This window comes from Callorhinchus milii, unplaced genomic scaffold (assembly GCF_018977255.1).
Source record: "Callorhinchus milii isolate IMCB2004 unplaced genomic scaffold, IMCB_Cmil_1.0 Scaffold14, whole genome shotgun sequence".
In the NCBI taxonomy this organism is placed as follows: domain Eukaryota; kingdom Metazoa; phylum Chordata; class Chondrichthyes; order Chimaeriformes; family Callorhinchidae; genus Callorhinchus; species Callorhinchus milii.
Genome location: NW_024704755.1, coordinates 9,046,849 through 9,069,783, shown reverse-complemented (window position 1 = coordinate 9,069,783; position 22,935 = coordinate 9,046,849). Strand labels below are relative to the sequence as shown.

Below are 22,935 nucleotides of genomic sequence, written 5' to 3'. Positions count from 1 at the left end.
AGGCTAACACTCAAATTTCATGCTGTGTGAACAATGCATTGACAGAGGAACCATCTTTTGAGTGAGACATTACACCAAGGTCCTCTCTGCCTAAGCAGGTAAATGTTAAAGAGTCCGTGGCCCTTTTTGAAAAGAAGGGATTTTCTCCTGGTATCCTGTTCCAGATGGTAACAAGATAAATTGAATTCACTTGAAGGCTGGCTGTTTGTGAAACATTCCTGGGCATAAATTGGCTGTCGTGTCGACCTGTAACTAGACACTACACTTAACAGCAATTACCTGTGAAGTAGTTTGAAACGTTTGGATACCATAGGTGCCAAATTAAATGCGAAAATGATTATAATAATTGCAGTTAGTGTTCTCCATCTTAGAATAAGAGCAGGATATTGGGAATGGGGCAGAAAACAGAGTAAACATTTTGCAAACAGGAAGAAGTGTGCTGAAAAGGAGGCCTGCAAATGTGTGTGGCTTCATAGAAGGGGCACAAGGTAAAATGAAGGCACTGATTGAATGACAGAGATACATTCTTCCTTTTCCTGAGAACCAGGCATGAGTTAACATTAGATAGCATTGGTCAAATGACTGAACTGTTGCAATGATTTGCCATGGATTATTTTCAATATAGGAACCACAATGCACTCATTGTTTTTGTGTGGCTGACTAACAATTTTCATCAGACTGTTTTTTAAAAAAAGCTGATTGAGCTGTTATTTCCTGTAATCAACAACCTGGAAAATGAAATTTGCACTGTAAAACAGTATTAGCAGAGGCTAAGAATTGTTTTGGAACTGACTGAAAGAGTTGGTTTAATTAATAAAGCAAACTGCTAGGTCTATGTAAGCTAAAGAGCATACCCCCTTGGATCAGCAGATTTACTCAAGGGACCAAATGTCCTTGACAGGTTGGATAATACAATCCTAGAAGGAACCAGTGGGCCTATTCATTGGTTGTCTTTTTAAGTGACGCATTGTAGTGGAAATCCTCAACAACTTGCTATAAAAAAAACATGTGTTGGGTAGACTTTTGACACGGCGATAAGAGATTTAAAGTGTTGACCAAAGACACAGTTGATGACATGGTTTGGGAGGTTTTAGAGGCAAGTCATTGAAAAAGTCCCTCTTGGCTAGGGAAACTCCTGACTTTATTCTTGCACCCAAAGGATTTCTTTTGGGAGAGGGAAGGAAGAGTTTCACTTAAGCTGATGGTAAAGTGTACATTTTTCCAAGATCAGTTTCCTCAAGTACTACAGCAAAAGCTGATGTGTATGTAAAGATTGAACCTCTTTTAAAAGACCAAGGAGGAATACACATTGTAGATAATCCTAATATTCTTTGATGGTCTAATTGTTTCAAAGAGCATTATTTCTCAGCTTTTGTCCTGCCATTTCAGAAAAATTCCCTACATCCATTACATTTTTTTAAACTATATTGTAGAATTACAAGAAAAATATATTATTTGCCCGATAAATTGAATGTTTTGATCAAAACCCTCAGTAACAAATATGTTTACAGATTGTCAGCAATCTAAAGATTATGGTCTGCAATCATTTTCTACTAATTTTGACCTGAATCATGTGCAGTCTAAGTTAAAGCAGCCTGCACTTTGCAATCGCACTCTACAAGCACCTGTGTTACAGACCACAGCCTAGACTTTGCTGTGACGTACAGGAATTTGATCAGGAAGTGATGGAAACCTTCAGCTGTATGTTTTCCACTGACAATTTATGAAATACAATTGAAACAAATTTGACTTTAAAAGTTTTTGATACAGCAGTTTTGTTTAAATCTCTACCTGAGTTACTGCCCAGAATCCTGAGTGACTTATTTTGTCTAGGCCAACAATCTGAAGCAAAAGGTTAATTATAAATATACTACAGTTCATGTGTAAAATAGCAAATGTTCAACATTTCTAATTGTAGTTTCCACCCTGTTTACTGTAAATGCACATTTTAATATGGTAAGTTCTGTAAATTATCATTTATTTAATTAGAACAATTTAAAGGTGAATTGAGTACATTTCTAACTGAATATTGATATTTCCATATTTTCTTCTCCCCCCTTCCCTCCATAGAAAAATTACTCATTGAAATTAGTCATTAGTTTACTCCATCCAGCAGCTGTTCACAAGACCTAGTTCACATGGCATTGAGCCATATCCAGAGCAGAACAGAAAAATATGAATCTCCAAAGGGCTGAAACATTTGGCAGATCAGAATCCTATTTTGATCCACCCATTGTATTTTATAGTTCATGAACTGCTTTATTCTTGAGTGTGAACTCCTGCTTTAGCTACTTGGAATTTTTCATTGCGACATGAGAATGTTTTTTAATTGTGGACGTTTAAGTTTTTTGCGTCTCATATATTCAGGTTAGAATAAGTATTGCAGTTTTATTGCACGGTCTCAGAAAATTCTTAGGACTCCTTGTTGCTATTCAAACAGGTAATTAGAACTAATTGCTATTTGATCAGGTACTGGAAATATGTTTTAAGCAGATTGTAATGTTTTTGTTTTGTCATATTTATTGTTGAGATGGCACTTGTAGCTTTTTTTATATTGTAATATATTTTGATTGCAAAGAGATTGTCATGAAATCAATTTGTGCAGCTGATATTCTTGTGACCAGCAAGTGCTGAAGTTCTGTAGTTCAGGCATTTTCTGTCCAACATCAAATGAAGAACAACATGTCTTGTTATGATCTATGTCGCTTCTTGCAGACTGATCTGATAACCAGTGTCAGCTACATAATACCTTTCCACTAAATCCAGACCAAAAATGGCAGTCCTTGAACAACAAGATCCTGCTATGTCACGCTTGTATTTGTCCAAATACATATTGGATTGGTGATTTAGTGGTAAAGTAAATCATCAAGGAGATTAAGGATTAAAGAAATAATTCTGATTACCATAAACTGGGTAAGTGGAATTGAATTTCATGAATCATATTTTCTGTTAAGGGTATCTATCTTCCATTCTCTAATTTCTCTTCAGTGTATCAATTTGCATCATATGCCTCTACCACTGAGAATGCTGGTGGCCTGGTTCCACAACAACAACAACTTGCATTTATATAGTGCCTTCCATGCTAGGCGGTGTCTCAGGGCGCTTAACAGTGGTTCTAGGATGCCACCATTGCTTTCCTCTTGGATGTTTGTTCAGCCACCAGGATGCTTGTTGACAACTATTTCCTTAATTTGTCTTTGTCGCAGATGCCTCTAATGTCTGACTTCCAAGCACTAATCGGGAGTTGTGTTGATTTGTTCTTTTCTTCACTTGAATTTGTTAGCATAGGAAACAGTTCTCAATAATTGAATTCACTGCAGGAGTGAGCAAAAGTCACGGAAGAATACTGTGTGGTATATTCAGATCTGACAGTCTGGGTGTATTTCAATTGAGGAAGCATTCTGATTTATGTTACTTTCGTGCAGATTGACAGGTATTAGTCTTTAGAACTGGCAGATGGGTTTGGTGTTAGACCATAGAAACTTCTATGAATTATTTTGAAATGTATTCTGAAAACCGCTGAAATTTGGGCCTTTCTGCAGCATTACAACATTCTGGCTTTTTGTTCAAAGGGGAACGAACGATAGTTGATCTATGGGGTGACATCTGGAGTAACCATATTGATACTGCTGCCCAAACATGATTTGGTATTTGATAGATCAGTATGGATTCTGGAGTATGGTTTCTACCGCTTGATTTGCTCTCTTTGCTCCCCAAACCTCAAGGTACCTATAGTCTTCCATACCATGTCAAAAATGAATGAAGAAATTAAGTTTGTCTTGCAGGTTTTTCTCGTTTATGGAATTAAACCTGGACCATTTATGGACATTCCTCCAAACCTCTCATAAGTGTTCATTTCTCCTGTCTAAGTATTTATCCTTTATTTTGGTTTCTGCTTGCTTTGATTTTAAAAAAAACTAAAATACCTCTATTCAGCATGAGAAATAGGTTCAACTGTGTCTTGTTATCAAGAGCACTTTCAGAGTCCCTAAGGCATTTGCTTCTGCAAACCTGCATCTCTCAATTATGACTTGGGCATATTAATACTGTATTTCAATTATTTTGTGGTTTAGTTTAATTTTGAATCTTTTTACAACTTCAACGTTTTTTTTCTGTTGCTTGTACCGTTCACCATCAACCTGGAGGGAATATGTTTTGTTTGTGTGGTGTCTTCAGCATTTCTGCTCAAAACCCAAAAGAGGCATAGTATAGTGTTCCATAATGTTAATTATTTTTTAAACTGGGTTATTTTGCTGCTGCAAGCCACTCCATCTTGTGGGTCCAATCAAGAATAGGTGAAGTAAAGTTCAAATACAGGTTGAGACTGAGATTCTAAACTTTGTCCAAGGAATAGCAAACTGATGGAGTATCATTGCTGAGAAGTTAAAACAGTTCAGTTTGTGAGAGCAAAAGTCACAGGTCAATCTGTCCTGATGGTTCTCGAGTACTTGTTAATAGTATTGGCTAGTAACATTTCTGGAGGCTTGGAGCAGATCCCTTGTCTGTCTTCTTGTCCATGGGTGAACTAGGGACCAAAAGAGTGGAGAGCAAATCTTATTTTATAATCATCAGTAACCAAAACATAGAGTGCATTTGTTATGTGTACTGTTTTATATATGCTATTTGTTTGCATAACCAATTCATAAGTTCCTCTAAACGTGTACTACTTTTAAAATCTGAAATTACATGAACATCACTATCAGAATAACCTTGTCTGGTTCTTGATACAGGATAGTTTCTCTTACATTATTCTCTGAAGGAATAGCATTATCATTTTATGCTTATTGACACTTTTTGGATTACCTAGTTGTCAATAACTGAAAGTATGTTTGTTTAATTAGAACCTATTGACTGCGTTTTCTTGTTTAATTATGTCACATGTTTCCTCCACCTTGGATGATTTGATATGGGAGATGCAACTGCACATATTCGCGAATGACATTTACAAGCAAAAAAGGCATTGAAGTGCGTGTTTCATCTGTTCGGTTTTAAAACATTCAGAGGGTATGAATGATGATATAACCAGGTCTCTCTGCATTTTGTTTCAGTTGAAGAAAGTGAATCTTCAGAATTTGACTTGACCTGGGACTCAGCAACTGTACAAGCAGGTACCATTATGTCATTCATAACATCTCAAATCCTTTAATATCAGAAAACTAATAATTTGTAGTTCAAAATATCAATAATGTTCTTTTGCTAAGAAAATCTTCATTTGAAAAATCTCTTTATAGATGCCAGTTGCCCAATAAAAATGCTGCATTGTGGGGCCTTAATGTATTGATTTATAATAGAGCTATTACAATTTTGGATTTTGCTTGACTACATTTATACTGGAGACAGTTTCCAAATTAATTTGTTTTCTTTTAAGCTATGTTGTCTCCACTTTTTATTTTATTAAGCTTTTTGCAGTTGATTAACTTTTTCTCATTGAATTTATAAATGTATATTTTTTAATATTTCTCAAAGAATTAAGAAACCAAACTCTCTCCAATTAATCTGGTTAACCACATTACATTTCTAAAATTCACTTACTGAGAACTCTAATTTTTTGAATAATCTGATCTAATTTGTGGAATTTTTAGCGGAATTTCCTCATTGGAACCAACAATTGCTCTTGATCTTCAGGATCCCTACTCTGGAATTTGATTGTTAGAACGGAATTTCTGTAGACAATATGACACATGTCCTGATACTGGAAGATGTCTCCATTTGCACGATGTGGGGTCCTTCTGAAAGAATACATTAAAATACTGCAAATTAAGCCCAATATTACTTGAAAGGGAACACATTCCATTGAATTACTGCAATGCACAGTTGGTTAGCAGTCTAGCTGCATGCATTTCACCTGTGATATGATGGGTAGCCGGATTGTAAAGTGTAAGAAGTGACAGCAAATCTATCCCTCCAGTCAGTTTGGAGCGCAAGAAAGAGGCAGGACTAGCTGGGTTTAGGAGTTTGTTAGAACAACATTTTTTTAAAAAGTTACTTTGCATATAAAATAAACTTTGTAGAAAACAAAAGCTTGAAGCTCCTTTCAATTGAATTTGCCACATGGAATTGAGTTTTTCTAGCAAAATGAATCCTTGTAATGATTATAATTACGGAGTAGAGGTTTGTTTACAAAGAAACCAGAGCTCCTACTAGTTGCATGATGTGCTACCCACTTCCTTTTTCTAGCTGGACTGTGTGCCAAAGTGCAGAGGCTGACTGGGTGTAAAACGCTTGCTCATTCTGCTGGACAGTTGGTCGTTTAGCTGATGTTTAACAACACTTTTGATTTTCACATTTCCATATTTATACTTTAAGAAATATAACTATCCAGAATGTTTAATTATTCTGCTGTATAATTTTGAATATATTCTGCCTAGTACTGATAGTCCGCAACTGACTATAACTTACAAGCAGCAAGTCATTTTTTATCAAGCTTGCCTTTTTCATGGATCTATTCAATATAGCTGTGTGACTGTGCTGTATATTTTCTCAGATTCTCCTATCTCCTTTTATGCTTGCATTTCAAACCTTATTGAATCTTTCCATTGCTATCACTGGTTACTCTTTATGTTATCCTGGAGCACAAAAAATATATTCCACAGATGTACTGTTATTTTTAACTTGTTCTCACAATTCTACAGGCTTGGTTCTTTAAGAAGTAATGAATGGGGTATCTGTTCTTAGGTGAATACTTTACGTATTGAGTTACTGCTGGGGTACTTGACTCTCCCTCCTGGACAATCTGTGAATTGTGGACGAGGGATGTGGGAATTGAAATCTGGAAAGACTGATGGTGATACATTTGTGAGGGCTTATACAGAGCCACCAGGAATGTCTGATTGAAAGTAATACAACATTATGACTTGAATAGATCTTATTGTACAGCTAGTTGACTTTAAACATGTTCAGTATAAGGATAGTGGTCAGGCATGTAATGCTCCTATGAGGGAGATGAGGGAACATTGCCTTGCTTCCTCTGGGACTTTCTGTTAGTCCAGAAGTTCTGATGAGAAGACGTAAACTTCCTGGGCAGATCCCTGAGGGTTCGCATTCCTTTCAAATCTGCACTCTGTTCCTGGAGACTGTATAGTCCAGATAGCAAAACTAGATTAGTTCTCGTGGGTCTGCCAATTCCAAGAAACCCATTCAGTGCAACTGGAAAACGAAGAGTATACTCTAGTGGTTGCTTGGATAAAAGAACTAGCCCAATTTGGTGTGTGTGTCTGTCCACATTTTTTTCTGGAGTCATTCACATGGTTACAGAAAGGTCTGCAGGGAGAAGGCAGTTAAAGCTTTTTGATTAGGGACATTAGCACCAGTGCTAGATGAAGCTTTAGTAATGAGGATGTGGGTGATTGTTAGAGAATGCTCAGATAAGATTAAAGGCGAGTACTTTTTTCTCCTTCCCCTTCCCCAATTAATAAAGGTTCTAGTCTAATATTTCACATTACCACAGTCAATAATGACATGGGTCACTAGTTTTAACTCCGATAGTGGCCTAATAATCTACGTAATTGTTGGTGTTGGGTATATCTCACATAGAGTAGGTGAGGGGAGGTAAAAANTAATGTGTTTTTGAAGCAGCCTATCGTGCAAACGTAGCCCTGGTTCATGCCTGCAGCATCTGTTTCACCCATGTCCCAGAAAAGTGTTTATACTGTGCAGCATTCAAAAGGAGAGACAGGAACTTTTAATGCTTCAAGTTGATGGCCGAGATGATTGCTGCAACAGGTGTCATTTTCTCTTGGGAGCACCGAGTCTAAAAGAGCTCCGATACGCTACCCCACGTGAAAGATGTGTGAGTGCAAGTTGTTGTTTGTTCAATTGTACCAACAATTGGTATCAGTGCTTAAGTAGAACCTCTCACCAAAAACAAAGCAAGCATTTTATGCTTCCCATAAGAGAAAACGTGGATTTTTAAAAGTGGATTTTTAAAAATAAATCAAAGGGGATTTGCTCTTCTGTTTTCAATTAGCCACAATGAGTATTGGTCTCCGAAGTATACAACTGAACTGGGAACTGATGCAGAAGTTATGGCAGTGTTGGATGGCACCTAATGTGGATCATTTCAAAGTAGCTACAGCAAGTGGTCCATTTCCTAGAACTAAAGCCTGAAAATATTTGCTACATGCCTCTAAACTGTACTTATTGGTTGAGTTTGGTCTGCATTTACTTACTGACGGTCTCTGAGGGACTGTAGTACTTTTCTGGCAACAGTTTTACATGCACAGAATATTGAAATTGGGTATTTGTTTTTAACAGACCTGATTCACTGTAGTGTGGAGGTGGATGTCTTAATCAGGTTTCCATGTCTCTACAGTGCTGACAGCGATGCTGCTTCATTGCAGTAGTTTACCTCTATTGGTAAACAGGGTATACATTATTCTCTGATTGAACTAATCTTCACTATGTAAGTCAGAGAGATTTGCAGGAGACTACCAAAATGGTGGTGCAATGACAAGCAATTTTATTCAGTCAACAAATACAAAGTTAACCTGCACAAAGATTAAAGTGATAGTTTTACAGAGAAAACGGCATTACCTGATTCCTCTGGGAAACGAGTTGACCCTGTTCATTTCTTTACTTGCCTCGCTTCAAATCTCTTGTGCTAAGCGCACAGGTCTTGTACCTCAGTTCTCATTCTGTTTTACCCATATATGGTTAAGGCATGACCCAATACATAAAGTTCAAGCGCCAGAAATTTTTTTCATCAGCAATTTCTCCTTGTCTATTTGTAACTAGATTCTAACCAGACTAATTGGATTTGGTGTTTTTTTTATCTTGATTGTTTTCTCACAATGCCTCTGCTTAGTTTAACACTCCCTTTAACACTCAGATAAGAAACCAGTCAGAGAGATTGTGGTTGACGAGATCAGTCCCAAGGAATTTGCATTATTTGGGAAACTGGGATTGATGAGACTATACTGGTGTACGAGACCAAAGAAGAATATGTTTTACAAGTACTTGTGACTTTTTTGTGAAAACATACTATTATAGGTGCCTAATTTTCCTTGTTTTAAAAATCCCAAGTTGGGAGAATTGAGGCTGATACTCCAGAGAAAATATGTGGGTACATTGCATTATCAGAGGTGCTTCCTGTATATGAAATGTAAAACTAAGGTTCCATCTGCCTGTTCAGGTGGACATTAAAAATCCCATGGTACCTCTCGGAAGAAGGAAGGGAGTTTCTCCTTTCATAATAATAATTCTTGCATTTGATATAGCGCTTTTCACGTCTTCTAGATGTCTCAAAGCCCTTCACAGAATATATTGTAAAGTGAATTGACTGTATAGTTGTGAGCGAAACTCGGCAGTCAATTGCGCACAGGAGTGTCCCACAAACAGTCGTGGATTGAATTGACCAATTTATTGTTTTTTTTCTTGAAGGATTATTATCTAAAAAAAGACGAGATGGATTAGAACTTGTCTGCTCCTTTGAGATTAATCCTCACCACATAAACATTATAAACTTTTGGGTAACAGTCCCCCATATAAAATTGATTATTCACTTAATGACTGTTTACAGGATATTTTTGCGTGCAAGTTATATTTGCCTTGACAGCATAGGGGGTAGATGTACCAATTTATGTGTCAATGACTGGACAAATTGTCAAAATCTTAAATTGTGCGGGTTATGGAGAAGAACTAAACAGATCTGCCCACCATATCCTAAAGTGGAGTCCTGTAGCTCAGTGGTTAGAGCACTCGCTTTGCAAGTGAGAGACCTGAGTTCAATTCCAGGCAGAGCGAAACCTTGGGCAAGTTTCCTTACTCCACACAGAGCCTAATAATAATCCCTCCAAAAAAAAACAATAATAAACTGGTCATTTTCAATCCATATGACTGTTTGTGGGACATTGCTGTGCGCAATTGGCTGCCGCGTTCGCCCACAAATACAGTCAATTCACTTTACAGTGTGTTCTATGAAGGGCTTTGGGACGTCCTCCCGACGTGAAAAGCGCAATATCAAATGCAAGGATTATTATTATTATTAGAAAGTGAGTCCTTTCTTTCAGGAATATGGGCAGTAGGGTTGAAAGATATAAAACTTGTAACTATTTTAACACTTTATGATCTAGAATATATTTCATTTGAAATAATAAATAGAACAAAATATAATTTCTATATGAAACAATTATAAAAATAATTGTAAATTTAGTTTTCTTTTAATCTCCTGTATGCTGAGAAATGCACTGCAAAAGAACATCATGTACTTCAGGGTTAATTAAGAGTTTCCCTGCATAGCTTTCTTTAGCTTCATCAGCTAGATTACTGTGTGTAAATAGATCTAATTTCCTTGCACTTAAATCTTCATGTGGTTAATTACAGCAACAACAATGCTTTTTCATTAGTGAGTAGGTCATTATTAGATGTGTGGCTACATTTATTATGAACAAGCTGGGTGTACCTTTTGGAAATGTCTAGAGAGACCCACTGGAAATGATGGAAGTTTCTGTATATTTTTAAGAATCCAATTAAAGTGTATTTGAATGAGCATGGAAGCAGAAGGTGCCAATGCAAATTAAATGGATGAAAGGGGGTTCTGGGAAATCCCTGTTAATTACTGTAAAATGTCTTCATTTCTGTTTTCTTGGGTGCCTTTAAGCTTAATGTTCATGCTGAAATCCATCTTAAGAGTTTGCGGGAGTTGATCTCTAGGGCTGAATTACTGATAGTAGAGTCCGAGAAGGAAGTTCAGCATAATTTTAAACATTTCTGCACTGCTGGAAGCAAAGTGAACAATGTCACAGTGCTGCCAGTTTGTTCATCTGACTGCTATGACTCAAGGTAGCGTAAGTGCTACAATGAAAATGAACATACCCATAACCTGTCATACTAGGGGCTGCACTGTGGAAATGGATAGGCATGAAGCAGACATGCTTTCTCCAAATCAGACTCCTGTGAAGGAGAAAAGCAGAGAACGAACATGCAACTAATTGAATGGCTCAGAAGTGGCTGCTTCTATCAGTTCTTTATTTTCACTGTTGATTTTAGAGAACCGAGATAATCACCATCTTGTCACATCAGTGACAGATGTGCTTTAGTAGATTTTGACAAACTCTTATAAATGCCTTTTTCTTATTGAGTTCTGAGATTCAGTTTCAAAATTGGTATTTGGGGACCTAACAAGGTTTCATTTGTGCGTCTGGAAACAGACCTAGTGTTAATTCTACATGTTGCTTCAATAGTTACTTTACAACTTTTTAGATTTCCACTGAAATATTTAGAGAAATTATTCTGATTATATTATTAATTTGTAGAAATGTATCACCTGCAAGTCTTAAACAAATAATAGATTCTGTTTCTCACAGCAGTCTTAGTTTGCTATTGCACTGTATCGGTTTGAGGTCTGTATCAGTTTGAGATTGGTTTCAGTGCATTGTTATAAAAACACCACATTTTCTGTTTGTTCTTTAATCTTACATCTCCATCCTAACCATATTCAAGATTTTCCACCAACTGAAAACATTAATTATAATTGATAACAGCTCCGCTGGAAGCTATGCAAAATCTTACAAAGCTCCATATCTTGGTATTATAGACTTGCACTGATACTTGAACAAAAGAAAAGATGAGTTATGTTGCTCAATTTAGTAAGTTATAGTAGTTGCCACTGTGTGAGTGTACCTTGGGAGAAAACATTGTACAGCGTGACAACTTAGCATTGACTATGATTTGGTTAAGAAATCTGCAGCTCTAAAAGAGTATTAAAAAAGGAATGTTGCAAAGGAATGTTATTTTGATGGTCCATATTTTTTGTGTGGTAAGAATTATGCAGCTGAGCCAATCTTGACATTTTCCAACAACGTTTCCTAGTGAAGGTTTGAACAGAGGTTTTTCAGCTTATTGAAAGGATCAGCTAACTGTGTTATGCAACAGAATGTCAGTAGCTCCGAAATATTGTATCAGTTATAGTTAGCCATAGACAGGTTCAAAAATCTGTACCACAACACAATTTAACTGGTGTCCTACAAGAAGAGGTATGACAAGTAAAACTATTGATTATTTGGCTCACTGACTTCCCAAGATATCAGAGAGGAAGGAAGGATAGGCAAAGATTTTGCCAGCAGTGTAAAATGTATGCACTTTTATTTGACATCTAAGCAATCGCCATTGTAGAGTCCTGTAGCTCGGTGGTTAGAGCACTCGCCTTGCAAGCGAGAGATGTGGGATCAATTCCTGGCAGGGCGAAATGTTGGGCAGGTTTCCTTATTCCACACGCCTCTGTTTACCTAGCAGTAAGTAGGAACCCAGTTGTTAGTCAGTCTCTCAAAAAAACAATAATAATTTGGTCACTCAATCCATGACTGTTTGTGGGACGCTGCTGTGCACAATTGGCTGCTGCTTTTCACCCACAAATATATAGTCCATTCACTTTACAGTATATATTCTGTGAAGTGCTTTGAGATGACTAGAAGACTTGAAAAGTGCAATATCAAATGCAAGGATTATTATTATGTCAAATAAAAGTCCATAGATTTTACAATGCTGGCAGAACTGCAGATAATATACCAATTCAACAATTTTGAAAAATATACTGCTCACACTTACTAATGCTTATATTTGATACTGGTGACAGCTAAACTAAAACACTTATTACATACAATTGGCAGAATGGATTCTGCGAGCCACCTGTTCCCTTTATTAATCACAAGATAAATATTTAGTGGTGGTTATGAAGTACTGGTGTGGATGCAGGACGTCCTCCTGACGTGAAAGGTGCCATACAAAAGTAATTTGTTGTCCCCTACTAACCCGTCCGTTCCCTCCGCTCAACTGGCTCTGGCCTGCTCGACGTACCCCGGCCCACCTGCCGCACCATTGGCGGGAGAGCCTTCAGCCACTCTGCCCCCAACCTCTGGAATTCCAATCCCCAATCACTCCGCCTCGCCCCCTCCTTAGCCTCCTTCAAGTCCCGCCTCAAAACCCTCCTCTTCGACCATACCTTCAGCCACCCCCCTTCCCCTCCCCACCCTTCTCCCTCCCTGACCCCAGCTCGGGTCTGAAATGCTGTCCTGCGCCTTGGGACGTCCTCCCGACGTGAAAGGCGCTGTACAAATGTAATCTTGTTGTTGCTATTTCATTCCAGCGTGAATATTGTGTTTTACAATTTAAACACTCATGAACTGAGAATAATGCATTTCTAATCTCTTGTCATGGCATTAACACCATTCTTTAATTGAATAGAACATATTTTTCAGTATTGTACCTTGTGACACTATGGCTGGGGAGTTTTGTTTTGACCTGACAGTACTTATGTTGATACTGGGTGCGTAAAATGGAAACGATTTACATAATATACTTCACACTGATATTTATTGCCTTGATTGGTATAAAAAATTGCCTTCACAAATGCGTATTTGGTGACTGATTTGTGAATCTGAGCCACTGTGTTTCTGGTGCTTGAGGCTACTTAAATTGTAATGTTGCATTGCCCAGCTGCCAGAACTCTTTGTTCCGTTGAAAGTTCTTAACAAAAACAACTGGGAGCCAAGGCTGAATGATGAAATGTTTTGACGCTTAGCTTTGGAATCACCATTTAGATAGAAAGGACAGCCTAGCACAGCTTGGGGGTGAAAAAAATCTCTTTTCCAGAGGTGTTAACTCATGTTAAAGTGTGGTTCCAAGGGTGCTGGTCACCTGCAGGGATCATATGCAAATGGCTATTCTTCACGTGTGAGCTTCACATGGGTTACTGTTAACCAGGCTACTCCAGCATAGTGGGAGCATCCCAGACAAGCATCTGTCGTCATCTCACATCCACATACATTGTTCCTGCAGTTGTAATTGGATCCCTGGTTGATTTTACTTTTCCTTCTAAAGTAATAGAAAATGTCTCCATTGCTGTCTTTGCAGAAATCAATCAACAACTAATGTATAGACCAGCAATTTAGTCTAGGATCCTCGGAAGTTTGTGTGACTGAAGTTCCACACTATACTGTAGTTATGCCATCTGAGGCATCGAGCAGTTTTACTTTCTGTTAATTTGGATTTTTTTTTAACATTACATCTTATCCTGGAATATTCCATTAAAGGGCTGCATCTGCGGTGCAGATTGACATTTGCAAATGTAATGTTTAATCTTTTTTAACAAATCATTTTATGTAGGGTTTTAGGATGTAAAAACACCTCAAGTACTTCCCACAAGCAGTATTATTTTTTGTGTCCATAACCAACTACCAAATGAGTGGCCAATTAATGTTATTTTTATTCATTTTGATCAAAGAAAGATATTGTCTGGGAAATCAGAAACACTCCCTTCTCTTTAAAATAATGGCATGGGATCTTTTGTGTCAATTTAAATTTTAGCCAGGTCTTGATTTAATATTTAATTTCAAGGATGGCACTTCTAACAATGCAGCACATCCTCAGTAATACACAGTAATGTCAACCTAGATTGAGATAGTCTTTAGAAAAGCACCATAATACAGAATTATAACTTTTCCATTTTCTACTTTAGTTATCCTGTGACTTCTCTGGTTTGAAGGTTGAGAATTACTTATATCCATTCAGGACTAGGTTGAGAGGACCCAAATGTTCACTTGGGATCTCAACATTTACCAGAGACGAGACTTTCAGTACCGATTGATAAGACAGCCAACCACGAAATGGGTTGTTTTAACTCCCAGTTCTCAGTTTCTGACCCACCGCATCACTATTTTTAGTCATACAATAGTTACCCTGTAACAGTGCAAAGACCTGTTTTATAAATATATTATGTTAAAGCAATATGCTGATTAGACTTGACACACATAACATAGTATTTTCAACATTATAAGTACAGTACCTTTAAGTAGAATATCTATAAATTATTGAAGAAACAATATAGCGGCAGATATTTAGACTGTCAGGCGTGAAGACACTTTAGAGTTTTCAGACATTAAGGATATATTGAACTGTTGCTGCATATTCTGGTCCACTGAATCCTACTACTGGAAATCAGTAATTAGACATGATGGTTGCACAATTTCAGCAAGTGCAAGTGTGTAAGTGCCTAAACAAGTAGAAAATTACACACCTAATCCTTATTTGCCATTGTAATAATATTTTGTCTAAAAGAAGCTGAGAAATCCAAATTCTGGAGCTGATCTGCAGAAGGATTATATAAGAACTTAAGTGCTGAATATACAAATCTGGTCAATTAGCATCTCAACGAGAAAATGGTTGTTTTGGGGTATGACTCTTCAGAACACTTTTTTNCAATCCCTGGCCAAGACTGCTTTTCTTCACCTTCACCACATTGCCCACATTTCCCCCCACCACACACACCAATCACTGCTGAAACCCTCATTCATGCCTTTGTTGCCTTCCGACTCAACTTCTCAACTGCACTCCTCGCCTGCCTCCCCAGTTCTATCATCTATAAGTTGCGGTTGATCAAAAACTCTGCCACTGCATCCCCACACGTACCAAATTCCACATGGCCACCACCCCAGTCCTCGCCAACTCTTTGATTCCAATGCATCAACTTCACAAATTCCTTTAATGTTCTCCTACCTCTCTATGTGATCTCCTATTCTTCTCTTCTGCTCATTCCTCTTGCTTGACTAATTTTGGCCTGCAGTGTTCCCTGTTCACCACCATCAGGGACCGAGCTTTCAGCAAATGCGAGCCTTGAGTCAGGGGAGCAATAAGGGCATGAATGAAAGTTTCAACAGGACGTGGAGTGAAATTGGGGAAAGAAGTGGGCAATGTAGTGAAGGTAAAGTAAAGATGTGTCTAAAGTCTGAAAAAAATTTGTCTAGAACTCTCTCCTCTACCCCTCTCATCTCCTCTCTGTCTGTCTTTAAATCCTGCCTTGATAAACTACCTCTTCAATCAGCCTATGGTAACCTTCACTATCCTCCTTGGTGTCTAACTCTGGCTTTGTGATGTGCTCAGACCTAATTGTTCATAAAATACAGTTTTTGTGGGCGATAAGGTCTTTACAATAAATACACACTTCACAGTATATCCTGTTAAGCGCTTTGAGACATCTCGACGACATAAGGGGCCAGGTGCAGGAAGCTGATATTATTTCTCTACGGATTTTGGGAAGAATCTTCTCAAAATGTTTTTCCCTTCTTGAACATTTTCTAAAATCATAATGTTGAGATTTATTAACAGAAAAGTACAATGCCAATGCATTATGCCCCATAAATTGTCACTAAACAAACATGAATTTGTTGCTGATATAATTGTGGACGTGAGGCGTTCATATATATCTCTCTTCTCTGTAGATGAACCTGGATTGCCTGCAGTTGAAGAAACTGTACGATGCAATACATTTTAGTAAAATGCAACATATAGCACAACCTCTACTTCAGCAAATACCAGTTCATAAATTCACCTACACATGGTACTATTATACATCTCAGGGGCACTTGCCCTGCCGTTTGAAAGTGCTGCTGAATGTCCCTCCATCCCTATACCCCAAATTATATGCTCTCATTTTGACTCCTTCCTTCATTAGTACCACTACCACAGGGGAGTCATAAGGGTCATATTCAGGGACACGTCAGTGTTTAATGAGAAGAAGTGCAGAGATCTTGTGGATAAAACCTGCAAATGCACACAATAGGGACACTCCGATAGTGACATTTTGACACTAAAGATATTTCCAATTAATATTGTGCCTGTGCTGCATTTGTCAATGCATATAAGGAATGACAATTGGCCAATCTGAAAAAGAAAGTATTTGGGGATCTTCCAGTCTTCAGGTGAAAGTTTGCCTAAAATATGTAGGTATCTATAATGAAGGTCGGCATCAAGTGGCTTTAATAAGAGAATGACTGGTTAAGGTCACATTGGCGAGAGAGATTCTTTCAGGTGAAATATAATGAAGTTGTTGCAAACTTCTTTCCTATTGCTGTACCCAGGATACGTGAGTTTCTCTTTAACAATAGTAAGGATGTAGATGCTTTTCTTGCTGCTGTCTTGGGGTAGCTATACCTTCGTAATTGCTTCTGCAGTTGGGCTGGTGGGATAGTTCAGAAATTTCAGAAAGGCAGTTTAAATGGCGAGAGTTCAGGAGATTGTCACAAGAGATAGCTGTTACCATCCTTTGGAATGGAGCAGTGAGTACTGAATACACACACTGATCGGAAACACATTTTTATTTTCAGGGAAGGGGATGAGTTCCAGGCTAAGAAATAATAGGACTCTTGACAAATTTTATAGTGTTGTCCCAAGGAATAAACTGCAAACATACTATGGTGACCACTATTCAAATGACTTACTGCAACCAAATCCCTCCCTCCATAGGCTGCAGATCATCAAGAACTCTGCAGCCCATGTCTTCTCCCGCACCAGGCTCCGTGACCCCAGCCTCGCCCGACTCATTGGCTTCCCATCACACAGAAGATAAAGTTCAAGATCCTGGTCCTCACCTTCAAAGCACTCTATGGCCTTGCTCCCCCCTATCTCTGCGACCTCCTAACATCCTGCCCGATCCCTCCGCCCAGCGGACTCTGGCCTGCCCGACCATTGGCGGACAGGCTTTCTGCCGCTCTGCCCCCACCTTCTGGCACTCCCTCCCACAGTCCCTCCGCCTCTCCCCTTCCCTTGCCACCTTCATGACCCACCTGAAGACCCTCCTCCTTGACCGTGCTTTCAATCACCCTGCTTCCCCCCCCCCCGCCCCCGCGCCCTCCACCCTCTCCGATCCCGACCCCCAGCTCGGATCCGAAACACTGACTGTCCAGCACCTTGGGACGTTCTCTCAACGTGAAAGGTGCTATATAAATGTAATTTTGTTGTTGTTGCTGTTGTAACTCCCTGCTTGCTGGACTTCCCAACTCTTCCCTCCACAAGGGTACATATTAAAACAACAACAACAACAAAATTACATTTGGATAGCGCCTTTCACTTTGGGAGGACGTCCCAAGGTGCTGGGCAGACAGAGTTATGGACCCGAGATGGGGGTTAGGGGTTGGGGGGGGGGGGGGGGAGTAGGAAGATCGAAAGCACGGTCGAAGAGGATGGTCTTGAGATGGGTCATGAAGGTGGCAAGGGAGGGGCGAGGCAGAGAGACTGTGGAATGGAGTTCCAGAGGGTGGGGGTAAAGTGGCGAAAGGCCCGCCCGCCAAAAATGGAGCGAGCGAGGTGGGCCCCACCTCGCTCAGAACTCAGAATATTATGCATAATTCTGCAACTCGCCCAACAAAACTCTGTACCAAGCTCCGTAAACCGATCATCCACATCCTTGCCGAGTTCCACTGGCATCCCCATTCTTCAAAGGATCGAGTTTAAAATCTTCATCCTCACTTTTAAAGCCCTTAACAGTCTTGCTACTCTCTATCTCTGCGACCTATTAACACCATACCAACCTGTCCCTCTCCCTTCCGTTGGGTGAGCACTGGCCTGCTCCATGTCCCCCACCCTGCCCGTCCCACCATTGGCCGTTGGATCTTCAGCTTTTCTGCCTCATCCTTTGGAACTCTGCCCTGGAATCCCTCTATCTTGCCCCCTCGCCTTCTTGAAAACCTGCCTTCTTGAAAACCTTTTGACCGTGCCTTCGGCCCCCCTCCCAAAACCCCCGCCCTCCACCCCTCTTGATTCTGACCCCCAGCTTGGGTCCAAACCCTTAACTGTCCAGCACCTTGGCATTTTCTTCCGACATGAAAGGCGCTATATAACTAAGTTGTTGTAGGTATTCTGGAAGCTTGATATCAGATGGTTTGAAGGGCCTTCTTCATCCAAACCAATCTTGTGATATTTAACCAGGGTGGTCTCAACTAAAAACATTTTTGTTAAATTGCGAAATCTCCTACTCTTGAGTTTCACTTTTATTGTAGGAAAAAACAATCTGACTGTTTATTAAGAGAGAAATTACAATGTAACAAAGATTGTTAATATTTTCACAATAAAGAAGTGCATGGGTGAAAATGTGACAAAGTACTGAGTTAGTGATTAAAATCCTGAAATATATTGAAGTATTGTTTAGAACCTAACTGCTGGAGAACAAAACTTATTATATTACCTGATTTGCAGCAGCGATACAGTTTTTTAAAATATAAATTGAAGCAGTTCAATACTTTCATTTATAACTTGAAATAATATTGCACCTTTTACTTAAGCTGACAAGATTTTCACTTGTAACTTTGCCTTCTTTTCCTGTTGAGTTTAAAAATTGCCAATTTTTCCAAGCTGTGATCAGAAACGTATTACATGTCATTACCATGGTTACATAAATTAGGAAATTATGATGTTCAGAATGAAGGCTGGAAATAGAAAATTCAGTAATAGCTTCATTTAGCTGATAAAACAAACTCGTTACTTAACAGTTTGTTCTGCTGTAATTTTATTGGTATGATTAGACTCCAGACGCTCATGTCTTTGCTATACAAAATACTGTAAGTATCAGTGACTACAGACATGCCTCATTATCCAAACAAATTGTTTAATGTGTAGATTTGGATTTTATTGGTAGTAGAGTTAGTACTTGTATGTTCATTTGTATGGTTAGTCATTAAAAGGCAACATCTACATGAGAGAAATATTTTAATTCCTGATAATCTCAAGCACATCAGCCTGATCTCAATAATTGAAAAATTAATCATTGTGAGAAAGTCAAATTGAAGAGTATGAAAAGAAAGAGTGAAAATAACCTAATAATTCATAGCCACCATAACACAGGAGGTTTAAATCTTGTCTGATCAACCTTATAGACTTTTTTGTTTACCGAGACTTACAAAAGTAACACAAGATATTCCTTTACAAACTGGTATCAATGGATATCCCTGCGAATTAATAATGGGCTATAGGGAAGGATTCATGCCTATTCCATTGCATACACCTGCTCTGTACACATGTCAATCAGGAATTGCTATATTTTTATGTTGTAGATGGATTACATTGTGTCCATTGTTTGTTTGTAGCTATTTTACAGCTTGGGATATTGTCCAAATTATATTTACAAAATAAGGTCCTATAATTTATCAGTTGAGTAAATATTTTGCAACTTGGTTAACTGGATAGCAGCTCGCACCATGGCAACTTTTTACATAGTATTGTTACACAGGAATCAGTCACTTATACGTCAGTAGACACTGCGTGAAGCAGAAGAATACAATGGTAGACTCTGCATATATTATTGCCGCAGTACCACATTGTTCAGGAAGCATAGCAGAAGATTGCAGATGAGAGTAAATTAATTAAACCAGTCATTTTTAAATAGGCCAGAGTTCTCATTTAAATGATCTAACCTCTTAATAAAGTAGAAAAGAACAGCTGATCCCAGTTGTACCAGATTGTAATATCCCCCAACGTTCACAGTGCTACCCATTTCATCATTGGAAAATAGTATAACAGTGAAAAATTAACTCTTCAATAGTTGTTGCCTTGAATGTACAGAACCTCGCCCACAAATATACAGTCAATTCACTTTACAGTATATTCTGTGAAGCACTTTGAGACATCTAGAAGACATGAAAAGCTGTATATCAAATACAAGGATTATTATTATTATTATTTATAGAGACCCTGTAAACAGTACAGAGTAATTTTGCCCCAAATGAAGCTTCAGCTTTGTCAGATACTCCACTTCTCCCCACCCCCCAATCCCTCACACACACGGGCGCACGCACACACTCAACATAGAATCTTCCCTATTGGGCATGTACTTGGGTGCTGCAAACTATTACCAGATGTGTCAATACTTTATACCTTAAAGGGGGCCGGTTATTGTTTTCACGAGGGAAAGAGACCAGAAGACCATAGTGTAACATTTGCCACCACATAGTGTGTTAGTGTTGCCCTGTTGTTTTCATAAAGTGAATGATGTAATGGCTTGTGAGCCAAGAAGGAGAAGGCTTTCCAAGGAATCCTCCCAGGCATCCATTCCCTTTATATGCAATAATAGTGGTGTCTTGTACATTCAGGGACATTCAACACTGTTTAATTGTTTTGCATAGTGTGCAGATAGGAAGCACAGAAAATTATTTGCCCTTTTAAAAAAAATTGACAGATTCAATGATGTATTTCAGGCTTGCTTTAGTGCTGTTAGTGGTGTTATAGTATTAATATAGAAGGTAAGCTATTAGTCAAGACGACACTGGGCATATTGCAAAAGTATCAGAATTAAATTAATTATAATTGTCGTACTAGAATTTTAAAAAAGGTAATAGTGAATTAAAAATAAATTGTGTGGTTCTTGTCATTCAGTTGAGGTGATCAGTGAGGGAGAATTAAATTGATTCTTGTAAGTTTTATTTAAATTTGATGGAACTTCCATACATCTTGCCGTAGTTATTGTTTGTTGACACTGTTGAAAATTAATCCCATTGAAAGTTTTCACACATATGGAGTTCTTGGCATTTGATACAATCAGCTGTCAAAGTCAGACAAATGACAGCTCGAGAAGGTCATAAAGGTCGGAGCTCCAGGAGGTCAAAAGCAGATAACAATGTACAAGTTGGAAAGCCGCTGAATCTTATTGTTCTAAAACACAGCAAGCTTTTTCTTTATAATCCTGTAAAATTCTATGACCCCTGAAATATGTTTAGTCCATATTTACCAGAATATAATTTGGTGATTGTTTGTGTGAATATTTTTCGTAAAACATTACTTGCGCTTGTAGTGAATACGTTTCAACATTTTATATGACTGTAATTTATTGTTAGTATATTGAATTAATGAATGAGATGCACAGCACTTGGAACATAACTGAGCCATCAAAATACATTCAATTGTATGATGTTATAAATAATGTAAACTGTAGGAAATTAGAATTCTTCCTTTCAAGACAGGTTACAGCATAAGTAGTTTGCATCTTATATAGTTGTATGAATACAGACTTCTTGGTTTGATTAACAATCACATTGTGAGACATTTTGTCACTGATTGCATTCAGCAGATCAATTCACTGATTTTGTTTAATGGGATTATTTAGTTCCAAAAAATTATTTTGGGACGTCCTCCCGACATGAAAGTCGCTCTATAAATGTAATTTTGTTGTTGTTGATAGTGCATTTGCTTCCAAAAAGTGATGTATTAAATGTAATTTCTCAGAAAAATAATTTAATTTGAATATATTATCCTGTTTGATCTTAATCTAAAAAATATGTAGGGTTTAATGTTTCTTTTTGAGGGTGATGACCCAGGATTTAGCTGAACCCAAACTGACTAATCCAATTAAAAAAAATTAAAGCATTTTTTAAACACTATTCTTTGTTACAAGTGATGTTTAACTACTTTACCTTTTTAATGTTCCACATCTCAGATTTCTGTTTGTTACCTGTAATCATTTTTCAGTACAATATAATTCTTGACTTTGACATTTTATTTGCTAGGGATATTGTTACTTGAACTGTAGATTTTTGTTCTAGGATTGGCTTGTATAATATTGAAATACACTTTTCACAAGCATACCATATTATTTATTTAATTTGTGTGCATCAATATTAATAATGCTTGCTTATTTTCTTAAATCTTTCCACACTGTAATCGCGCACATTATGGTATATTCTGCTTCATCAGCAGGAGCCTCAGGAGGAGACCAAGAGTATGATACCAAGGACGGACAACTGTTGGAAGATAGGCACAGCATGACCAGTCAGGAAGAAAGAAATGAAGATGATGAAGACGTGGAAGATGAGTCAATTTACACCTGTGATAATTGTCAGCAGGACTTTGATTCACTGGCTGATTTGACTGAACATCGGGCACATCGCTGTCCTGGAGGTAATGTTAAATTAGATCTGCATTCTGGCTAGGGTAGACTGGGTAATTGGGTACAACAGACTAGAAACTATTTTACTGCATTTAACTACATGTTTTATTTTAGAGGGTTAATGGGAGATTTTGGTAATTCTCAAGTATTGGATTTTATATTTTGGGTATTGAAATAGATTATGAACACAAGATAATAAGTGGCATAGGAGACCAGTGAGGTTTTACTAAGTACTTTCTTCTTAACCCCAAAAGAGAATTAATTTGTTCTGATGATTAAAAGTTAAGAACATT

The 22,935-nt window shown here is 38.0% G+C and overlaps 1 protein-coding gene across 3 annotated transcripts in view; it reads left to right on the top strand.

Moving 5' to 3' along the window:
• znf423 (zinc finger protein 423) overlaps window positions 1–22,935 on the top strand; it is a 128,338-nt gene that overhangs the window by 9,563 nt on the left and 95,840 nt on the right. For 2 of the 3 annotated variants that reach the window (XM_007889430.2, XM_042340318.1), the window contains exons 2-3: window positions 5,049–5,108; window positions 22,450–22,653. In XM_007889430.2, the coding sequence (XP_007887621.1) occupies window positions 5,049–5,108; window positions 22,450–22,653 (264 nt within the window). The remainder of the gene's footprint in view (window positions 1–5,048; window positions 5,109–22,449; window positions 22,654–22,935) is intronic. The other variant, XM_007889432.2, reaches the window with a different exon arrangement.